Source organism: Momordica charantia (assembly GCF_013281855.1).
Source record: "Momordica charantia cultivar OHB3-1 chromosome 8 unlocalized genomic scaffold, Mcharantia_2.0 BLBB01000008.1, whole genome shotgun sequence".
Classification (NCBI taxonomy): domain Eukaryota; kingdom Viridiplantae; phylum Streptophyta; class Magnoliopsida; order Cucurbitales; family Cucurbitaceae; genus Momordica; species Momordica charantia.
In genome coordinates this window covers 32,566,974-32,578,495 of record NW_028275166.1, presented here as the reverse complement: position 1 = coordinate 32,578,495, position 11,522 = coordinate 32,566,974, and the positions used below count along the sequence as shown (strand labels likewise).

The following is an 11,522-nucleotide window of genomic DNA, read 5'->3' as shown; positions in this document are numbered from 1 at the left end:
AATTTTTATATTTCTTTTTTCAAAAAGTATACTTTCGGAAAACCCTCACTTTATTCATAGGATATTTTGATAGACACTTATTAAAAAAATAGATGACAAATACAACAATTGAAAATACAATTACTCAAATAAATAAGTGGTGAAAAATTCACGAACAAAATAACATGTAAACATCTTTTCCTCAAAATTTATCTTTCTATGCTAGGACAATAGACAATCATAGAAGTTAAAAAAGGAAAAATGGGAAACCACCGTAGCCACAAAGATTTGATGTTTAAAAAATTAAACATTCAGCAAAAAAATGACTTCTCCAGCCTGCTCCGTTTGCTCTTTGCTATTCTACAAGTATTATTCAACTAGTCCTATTCTTCCTCTTCATCTTCCTCTTCGGATGCTACTCTTAACCACTGTACCAAACATGATGCATATAAGTTTCTTTCTGAAAATGAATCACAAACATAGAAAATAAAATTTTTCTTACTTCAATGAATTTCTCGGCCTGCTTAACGAAAAATTTATCCGAATCATCTGCTTCCTTTTTCTCGTCATCCCACCTCAGAATGGCATCTTCTTGAACGATTTCTTGGTCATACAAATGACACAAAATCTACGAAACACGATAAGTGTACGAAAATCATTCATCTAACCTTCAGAAAAGAGATCACTAAGCCTATTTTTCCTAGTTTCTTCTTGTGCAGTGGCTTCTTTGTTAGAAGGCACAAAAATTTGGCACATGAAGGTTACTCTGATAGGCTTATCATTTTTCACCCTCTAATATCATCATCTAAAAGTCAAATTGCATCAATCATAATTAACCTCTACTAACAGGGAATGAATATCTTGGATGCTTCAACGAAAACGATAAAAATACCTTGGTAAAATGTGGAGTGAATTCCTTGGCAGATTCCAGGCATATCTCTTCAAATTTTAATATCACTTCAATCTGCAGAGGATATAGGATTTGTGTAACTAACTACAATTTATTAAAAATAGCACTAACTATAATATATTGGTCAAGATTATGAGCAAAAAGGGTTTAAAATATTATTACCTCTTCATCCATGTCAGATAGGTAGTACTTCAGAAGTTTTTTCCATTTTGTAATTACATTTGTACTATTTTGCAGTAATTCACCTGAAATCGATACCATTAGTTTGGGAATTTCAAACAAAAAAGAAAATAGTAATTATATCTAAAGCTATATATATTAAAAAAAGAACTGAATAGATGGCAATTGACATTTCCATATTTTCAAATATAGCAACAAGATTATGATTTTCCAAAAACGGCAATTATTTCAAAAAATTACACGCATTTATTTAGACATTTTTACATAATTTCATCTTTACCCTTACAAATCACCAATTTACGTCCATCAATGATAGACTACTAATAGAAATTTCAAGACTGTTTTGGTCTTTTTCACGAGTGGATTTGGACTAGACTTTTTCTTTTGCAATATTTGCAAATCCATAATGTTGTTATTTTATTTGCAATATATGCAAAGGCCCCTAATAAATAACAATGGTTAGTTGCTAAAAATAAAAATATAGAATCACTAGAGGATTCTAAAATATTAGCAAAAAAACCGAGGATTCTAAAATATTAGCAGAAAACTTAACAATGGAGTTTCAAAACTTCGTTCAGAACTTCGGTGCTTATTCTTCTATTTCCCTAAATTTTCAAACGGTCAGTTTGCCTTTCAACTTTACCTGAAAAATCAATTGACTCTTTGTCTTTGATTCTACAATAAAATATTTAATTGAAATCCATTTCATAATGAAATTTTCTGTTTCTTATAAAAAAAATTATATTTAATTGAAACTTGGTACAGTATAGTCTTTTGTTCAACCTTATCAATGGATCTTTATATGGACAAGTACTTAAAAGTCACTTGTAGAAGATTATGCGTCAGATTTCCAAATGTACTTAGAGTAAGGACTAGAAGAATTTTTATGCAAAGTTCAAAGCGAAACAAAACATTTGAAAATTTCACGGCTAAAATAAATTATAGAAAAGTTTAGGGAGCATGATGGAATTAAGTATAAGAATTCAAAGGATAAACATAGAATTTAAATCATGAATTTCATAAAGTGATTTCTTGAAAAGAGCTCGACGGCTTTTCCACATCTACAGATATAAAAGGTTTTGATACGGTTTCAAGATTGTTGTAAGAAAGAAAGAAATATTAATACTAAGAGGCATAGTACCGTAAGCTATAATTTGACACATACTAATTAACGACAAAATATAATATGATTTCATAAAGATTACAGCTATGCAAATCTTAGCAAAGTATATTCTCACTACCAAGAAGTTAAACAACGACAGATTTAAGGATGGCTCAAAGAACTTACTAGATGAACTATGAGGAGAATCCAATGCAAATTTCATCAGAGAATAAAATATAGCTCCTGCACAATCTGCAGCAACCTTATTGTATGACAACCTGTCGCAAGAAAGTAAATTTAATAAAGCACAGACCAGCTCCCGAGCATAGCAAAAAGTAAGTAATAAGTTTAGAAGGGGAAGGAGCAAAATCCATGAAATCGCCGCATAAATAAGATGAGATCATAGCATACCGCAATGAATTTACTTCCAAAATCACATTGTCTACTTTAATATTTTCATGCACAGCCCTCAGAAACGTTGCTTCAACCTGCAAAATAAAAATTAGTACAAGTTAATCACACAAAAGATTGTACATTTGTACCTGCTGTTACCAAACAGAAACACGTGAGAAAAAGAAAAACAAAACTTTTAACCTCTTTCTCAAAGTGGATGGAGTCATCTCTAGAGTCTTCGTTATCATCCCCATCTGAAACATATGAGTCGGACTTCAACTCCCCTGAAGGTGGTAGAACATTAGCATCTTGAGTTAACTCCAGCTCATCATCTGTGGCTTGCATAGCCTTCTCAAGTTTATCGGCAGGAATGGGTGCAACTGAATGCCTCCATTCTTCTTCAACACTTCCTTCACAAATTGACCAAACATATCCCATACCTCCATTACCTAGCTGAGAATAATAGTTGAGAATGTCAGAATCAATTGCACATCTTATACCAAAACCCAAAAGGTAAAGTTTTTATCCTCTTATAAAGTTAAGGATGAAATTGGATTTAAAAAGTCAGGAGGCATGACTCACATTCGTTTGAATTTCTTTTAAAAGAACACATACTAAAAAATCACATAGAAATAGGTTATATATAATAATTTCTAAATCCTGTACTGCCTCTCCAGCCAAACCTTCCGAGTTACAGCCTTAACAACAAAATCCACCTTTGCCTTCTGTTTAAAAATGACCCCGTAAAGTTGGATTGACGTACTGCAAAATACGTTTCAGGAACACCAAGAGATACCATACTCAAGCAACACAAAAACTTGGACAGAACCATGCAAAGAGTGCCCAATTCAATTTTAATTCCCATACCATTTTGAGTTTGATATATTTGTAATATTGTTTTATCAGGTAAAGGTTCGAAGATCTGAAAAATACCAACCTCGGATGTAGGCCAGCCTTGCATTTCCAAAGATTTGGACATCAGTTCACTATTTGACTTGTCCGTTGTACCTGTAACTGCATATGCAAAGCCTAGTAAGCAGTAGCCGCAGTTTTATAAAAAGAGTACCTTGAAACTAAATGAATTTGGTTATGTTCAGAAGGAAAAACAAGACGATTAAAAATATTTCAGAACCCATTTAGTATCAAAAATTTTATTTTTTAAAAAATCAGTCACTGACAGCAAAAAAGATACACAAAAGACTAGTGGCTAATTTATAAGAAAAGAGTTTGTAGATTAGAACACCCTCATAATACAAGAAAAGTAAATGTCAGTCACTAATTTACAAGTTCAATGGCATTGGCCACTGTTTGGACACTCTTGGGCAAAATGTCCAGTGTAGTTGTGTAGTCTCCACTGCTACCACCTACAATCCCCACCACGTTGAGATTCACTCTGCTAGTAGCCTAGGCATATGCCTTATCTCGCCACTCTTAAAGCAACCATCATTACCACCTTCTCCATAGCCACCACCATAACTGCCATGGTGGCCCGCTCGCATAACCACCTTGACCATCGCTAAAGCCATTAAATCCATATTTCCCACCACCACTTCATCTTCCTCTTCCACTACCTCCTTTATATCCACCTCCTTGACTACCCTTGCATAGAAGACTCACTTGGACCAATGACATCAACATTCTTGGAATGGCCATCAAGTTATCTCAATCACAAACTCCACGTCTTCTCCAACACCAAGATTACTAAAAGGCTAAAACCCTAAAATCTGATGGAGAATTGATGAACAAAAAGATCCTCGCCCCCTTGGCTTGGAGAAATGAAGCCATACCACATTTGGTCACTGAACCACTTCACCGTCCCCCTCACCCTCTTATCCATTCTTGGTCACTTGCCACCCAACAATTGCAAACCCCTAGTACCTCTTGTAATCTCATTGCTTTCAATAAAATGGTCTCTTATCTTTAAGAAAACATTAAAGGCAATGTGATGTAGTAGTTAATTGTTGTTTTGAGGCTTTCCTAATAAGTTGTAGCTTTATGTCTAACATGTTTAGTTAATTGCTAGTTACCTCACGGTAACTTAGCTTTACCGTGTATTGGCCTTTAGGCAGCCTCTATAAATAAGGGCTGGCCTCTTTAATAAAGCAGATTTCGAGTATTCTTCAAGAACTATAGCACTAGTGTGCATCACAATGCTAAAGTAAAATTTTATTGAAATGGATAGCAAATATTTGCCTTAAAGTAGCCGAGAAATTACATTCTACAATGCCACTGCTATTATCTGCGTATTCCAGCTCCTCATCACTATCTTGATTGGTTGGTTGCTGAAACAAAGATACCTTTGAATATGATGGAACAACAAACTGATCCCCAATAACAACCTGTGTAATATCAAAATAAAAAAGTCAGCAAATCTACAACAAACAAAGATCAAGAGACATTAATAAGTTCATGAGTGCAGGCTATAGCCAGCATACATTAACGTGATTTTTTCTTTTTATGTTAATATTTAATTGAGCATATTTGTTCAAATTGTCTCACAAAATCAATGACTTTTATCTTCTAATAGAACGGTTTCTTTTAATTTTCTTCTCTATATGGGCAGTAATTAGCTGCTACATCAGTTTAATGGATTTTGGGCAATAAATAGATTGGCTGCATTAGTAACCCAAAAAAAGGAACAGTACCTTGAAAGACAAAACTACGCCAGGTTGCAGTTCTGCTCCTGATTTTATAATAACTCCATCACAAACAATAGCATGACTAAGTTTACAGCCATCTTCAATGGTGACATTGTCCCATATGTAAGAGCCTTCTATGGTAACATTTGATCCAATACTACATCCTTGCCCAATAATTGAATTTGTAATTTTGGTGTTGTCACCAATTTTGCTGTTATCTCCAATAACAGTAAAAGGACCAACCTGTGCAGAACGTGCCTGCAGTATTTCTAAAGAAGAACCAAATGTCAACAATTTTTTCTACAAGAACGTCATCTCTTAATAAATGGAATATACAAGGGGAGAGCAATAATTCCAAAGGAGTTCAATAAAAACAACCAACCAAATAGAAAGTAATATAGGAACCCAAATGTCATCAATATGAAGATTAACCTGAAAGAGATAATAAATTATATGAGGGCAAATGCCCCTCAGTCTCACTCTAGAAGATAAATATACTACTTTATAATATTGGATTGATGACAACATACAAGACAAACCAAAAACTTTGTTAAGTAAGACTGACGTATCAATCTATAATCGTGTATTTGTACCATGGCTCCTCCATACAAAACAAACCATTACCAATGACAACATGAAATAAGTTAGTTAAGAGAAAGCTCTTTCAAGATAGTATAAGCTAAAATTTTTCCATGGAAACATTTAATGAACAAACACTAATGTGATAAAATCAAAAGAGACTTCGTTGCAAAAGAAGATAGTAAAATGCAACAAAGAAGAGAAGTAAAGAAGGAACAAACCCCCCTTCACCTACAAAAAATAATAATAATAAGATAAAAATAAATAAAAAAATACATAGGCTAAGCTTTAAACAAAGGCGCTATTGAGATATTGGGCCCCTATGTTATCCCGTAAACATTCCAACGATTTATTAAAGTTCAAGGGAACATCCACAGTTTCATCCTTTTAGAAGCTAGCTTCCTTCCCCTAGTGGTGCAACTAGAGGCACAAGGTGGGTGATTAGGAGGAACATGAATATCCGTTGGACTCTTCTCACTAGAGGCTGCAAAGAAGTTTGATGTGTTTGCTCCTGGTCTTTATCAAAGTGTGAGTTTCACTACTATGTCGAGTAAGTCTAATTTGTCAGGTATTTCATATTTGTTCCTTGGGAAACTAGGGAAAGGCTGGATTTGGAAAATAAGTCAAAGCAGGTAGACATTTCCTGAATATAGGGAGGGTGGTTCAGGAAATTGAATCAGCTCCAACGAAAGGAATATGTGCTTATTAACTTTCATCTTCCTCAAACCTCGACAAAGTTCATTCTAGTAAAAGGAGAAAAGTCAGTTTTGGTCGTAACTACTAACTACGACCCTACAAGTGCCTCATTCTATGATAAAGATTTGAGATCATCACAGATACATGAAATCAAGAAGATTTAAAACCACTGTAGGACTACGATCTATGGGACTGAAGAGAATTCACCTCAGTTGACGATCATTCCTCAAAAATATGAGTTCACTGTCCTCACTGTCGCCTCTTGCAGGTCTAGATCTAAACTTTTGTGATTATGAGGTATCCTCTAATCTCCTAAACTGGAGGGCTTTCATGTAATCTCTCTTTTTTTTTACATTACTTCATTCCATCAATGAAATAATTTCTTCTAAAAATAAATAAATAAAAAGCAAGATTTGAAACCACATAAAAGGCGACGATGGCGTGGACTAACAATATCAAGAGATGCAAAAACTAAGTAACTAGAGAAGGAATCTTTCTACACTAGGTTTTTCGTGAACTGACAACCATTGGAGAGTGATGGAAGTTGTGGCAGTATGAGCATCGGGAGTGGGGGGAGTTGGGCTTACACCTCAAGGCATCGGGAGTGGATGCCTTCCATCGGTGTTTCTTATAAAAAAAAAAAAAAAAGAATTACCACTTGTGGAAGGTATCCATCTTGACTTGTGGGAAGGCTGGAGGTCACGGTGGTAATAAAGCCCCAAGGCCCCCAACTTAGAAGGAATAGTTTCGGACCTTTGGATCGTGAAGGAAGGCATATTATCTGGTAACGAGCATGACCCAATTAAAAAACTACCATCCCCTCCACTTCAGTTCCTTGAGGAAAAATCTCTTCTCAAATATTTTTTTATCAACCAAAAGAGTTTCCATTGAGAAAAATCAAAGAAATAATTAGTATGAATTGGTCCAAGGATGTCTTATTCACAAATCCCCTCCACACACACACACCCCCTGTCTTTCAAGTTTATAAAAAAATATACTGATCTCCAATAATGATGTCAAGTAACATTTAGAAAAAATTAGTAAGCCCTGCCTCAACTTAAGCAATATGAGAACATAAATCGTTTTATCATTACCTGATGCTCTATACATGCCCTGTCTTTCAAGTTTATAAGCAAAATTCCCAAAGAATTTAACATCTGGTACCAGTGGATATGTCCACCTCTGTATTATGTCCTTGCTTACTGTGTCATAGCTTCGATAATTATCAATTCTAGCTGCATAGCTTGAGCAAATTTCGTGTGTGTAAATCTTGTAGCCCATGATCTGAAAATCATTGTCCAAAATTATATTAGCAGCAAATCTCTATTTCATTTTCTTGTGTGTGAGTGGGGGGGCTGTGAGAAAGAAAAAGATAAAAAGGAGCAAACGTTTATAATAATTAACATTAAGAATACCCGTCAACAATTATTGTTATTAAATGTTCCAATTCTTAGAATTTGCAAACCATCCAAAAATAAAATATACAAAATGCCAAGTAAGTATCGGGAAACAGTCGTTGAGTACTGGACAAATCCTTTTTGACCTAGGCCATAAAATAGTAGATATATTTTCGAAAAAATATCAAGCATTCAAGGTACAAAAAAAAAAGAACTATAACTGGTGTCTTAAGTGGGTTTTGTAACAGTTTCTATTTATGAAGGATCTACGCATTCTGTGACACTCCTCTATGCATCTCTCCATCAGGAAAAGGAAGACAAGGAAGAAAGCTACTAATTAAAAAAGCACACACACATATCTGGTCCTCATTCCCACCATCTAAAGTGAGACGCTTCAATCCTAATCGAAGTAACCGCCCTACTCAACCTTGAATGGGAAAAACATAGTAGGTTAAAGTTTCTACTAAGAAGCTTTTCAGTTTCATGACACAGTTTTAAAAATAAATGAAAAATAGACAAAAAAATAAAAAATACAAAGAAAGAAAATGAACTAATTAACTGTGTAGTGAGAACCATAGTTCTAGCATATACATTAAAGCTGTTCGTTAGTCATAAGAGGGAATATTAGACATAAAAGTAGCTTAATGTAAGAGATCCAAAATTCTCGCCGAGAAAGAGAAGGTAAGAGGTCTATAATAAGGAACACGTACATCATCTAAGAGCAAACCCTTGACAAAGTGACGACGTAGATGTTGGTAGTCAAAATTGTCAGTAAATAGGCTGAGTACTTCTGGGGAACATATGTCTATGTAACAATCCTGCATAACATGAAAATGATTTAGTCTTTTTTTTTCTTTTGGCATGACTCCACTCCGTAAATCTCTCACTACTAACAGATTTACAAGAGCAGGTCCCAGCTGCACAACTATTTCCTATTTTTAGCAGAATTTTGGTGTCCAACACTATCCAACACATGAAAATAAGTGCCTTATGTTTCAAAAAACAATCCTGAAGTACTTGTGACACTTTTATGTATATGTATACACACACACATATGTTCCTCACAAAACACTCACTGGATTAAAAACCCAATCGGAAAACTTAAATGCAAAATGTAACAAAATGAGAAAAGACTAGTTGGAGAATTTGTAATCTTCCCCGTCCCTAGCTTGTATTTTGACCACATGTCCTCTTCATAGTACATTTTTTGTTTTTAATGCAATTTGTTTCTTATCAAGAAAGATTATAGATCAAGATGTAACATTAATACTGAAAATAAAAAATAAAAAAGCACTTGTACACTTGTAGGTAAATTAAATAACCTGCATGTCATTATGAAGTGATATGGAAGAATTATCCATTAGCAATGACTTGTCAAGATGTATAACTCCTTTTGAATGGTCGGCCTTATCCTCATAATACAAGAGTTGCTTGGTATTATGATCAATTGCCATAAATAGCTCATCAGTGCCAAGCCGAGATTGGTGTGTGATTGGAGAAGGCTTTGACCGTTTGACAACCATAGTCATAACAGCATTACTATCTTTCTTCTTTCTCTCTTTGTGTTGTTGAAGAGCTCGAGTAAGTGACATGTTGCTTATGGTGTCTCCAGTGATAAGTACAAAATCACCATGTATCTTCAAAAAAAAATTAGAGAGTGAAACGAACTATACAAACTAGATTTCATAAAGAAAGTGCATAGTTACTCATTATAAAAGTATTTATGGTAAACAATGTTAAAAGAATTATAAAAAGTAGCGCGGTAAACGAAATAGTGACTGAGAATGGTGGTTTTTCTCTTTAGAAAAAATGCCTTTTTGATTATGTCCTCACAGCATCAAAGGAGGGATGCCACCGTATACATTTAAATCACTTTAGAATATTAAATACACCCGCACTTTTATGAGAATAAAAACACCAATGTGTAAACATTCATTTAAAGTGATAACCAAAAATAAAGTTAAAACGCTTCAATACAAATTCACAAAATGATATAGCCCGCATCAGTTATTTGAGCTTCCAAATTGAAGCCACATAGTTTTAAAATTTAAACTGAATTGACTGATCCTCGTCATACAGATATCTAAGAGGGATACGAAAATCAAAATAGCTCAGTGGACAAATTTTCAAAGGAAACAATGGGTTTTTATTTTATGAAGGAAATAATTGTCTTTATGTCTAAGTTATAACTTATAAGATAAGCATATCAGATTAAATAAATACAGTTTACAGAAAATTGAGTTACCGAGTATGAATTCAAGTTGCTCAAGAAAATAAATAAACCTGTGTGTATTTTGGATTTGATACCTGATAAAAATGCATCAAAAGCATAAAATCCATAAATATATAGATGTTTGTATATTGTATACGAGAACCAAAGAAAAATGCATCAAAGGGTCAAAGTCCATTCATTTGTTTGAGTTTAGTTCTTATAAAGAATGCTCGTATTGAAAATAAATCCCATATATCAGTTCAAGACAAGCGTACCACATTTCTTTCATAGATCAAACGCAGGGCATCTCCAGCACTAACGGAGTTGTGCGACTCTATAGTTGTGACTGCAAAGTCTGGTAGGGATACCCACTCAGAATTCTCCAAATAATCGATAACTTGCTTCGAATGAGCACAGCAAAATACAAACACCTCTTCAACACCAGCCGATTCGAGCCAAGATAAAGTATAATTAATCATCGGGACGTTTACCAGCGGCAATAATACCTTAAGAGATAAAAATTAATATGAATGCAACAAGCATAATACAATTTTTTTAATGCCTCAAAAACGTTCTAGCTGAATTTAAGGCCTTCATACATGATGTCTATGCAACCAGCTTACAGCAAAGTGCTTATAAAAAATGATTCGGTACAATGATATAGTAATAACACTTTGGTACAGATAACACTCCAAAAGTTGTTACAGCTAAGCTTCTATTTTTAAGTTGTGCCATCCGCTACCAAGTGATGAAATTTACATTTAAAAACGTGCGCAGCAAGTAAATATATAGCTAAGTGGCAACTTGAATTGCACGCAACTTGATATCACCAAGAAAAAACTAACGACGTGGGCTGTACATTTCCATAATAAAATCAAACTATTTACTAAATTATGAGCAATAGTGAGAAATGAATATCACATGAGATACCAAAGAAACAGCTCTGCTTTTCTGGACAATACCTTGGGGCGTTCGAGAGTTATGGGGCGAAACTTAGTGGTAAAGCTATCGGCAAGAAGAACAGCCTGCAGGGAAACTCTTGCCAGCTCCTCGGGGTCCTCGGAAACCCGCGACGCTCCCTTTCTCTGAGCACCCATTCCTTCTTTAATTTCTCGAAGAGCTGAGCAATAAGATTGATGTGCAGAGCAGTAGCAGTGTTCCGAGTGGCCAATTCTTTGAAATTGAAACCCAAGTGGATGAGTGGGAAAAACCCTAATTAAAACCTCTTGTAATGAACACAGAGGGCGGAATTTTGGTTCCTTTTGCCCCGTGTGGGCTGGGTATGCGAGCTCGGACCTCCAAGAATGGTGTCTTCGTATAAAATTCTGATAATAAAGAGAATAATGTGAAAAAAGTTTATAAAGGGAGAGATTCCTTCATAAGTCAGATTGAATCGATCCCGTCGGTTTTTTCTTTTCTTTTTAATTGATTTCTG

At 34.7% G+C, this 11,522-nt stretch overlaps 1 protein-coding gene across 1 annotated transcript; it reads right to left on the bottom strand.

Annotated features, from left to right (window-relative positions):
• Positions 1–108: 108 nt before the first annotated feature.
• On the bottom strand, positions 109–11,498 carry LOC111013059 (Trimeric LpxA-like enzyme). The gene is made up of 15 exons (XM_022287418.2): positions 11,050–11,498; positions 10,363–10,593; positions 9,198–9,512; positions 8,586–8,693; positions 7,573–7,762; positions 5,210–5,472; positions 4,780–4,903; positions 3,502–3,578; positions 2,766–3,017; positions 2,583–2,659; positions 2,358–2,449; positions 1,052–1,134; positions 872–943; positions 482–607; positions 109–407 (listed from the first exon to the last, which is right to left on the bottom strand). Exons 1-15 carry the CDS (start codon positions 11,182–11,184, stop codon positions 363–365), a joined length of 2,190 nt encoding a protein of 729 aa, XP_022143110.1. The 5' UTR covers positions 11,185–11,498; the 3' UTR covers positions 109–362.
• Between the last annotated feature and the right edge of the window lie 24 nt (positions 11,499–11,522).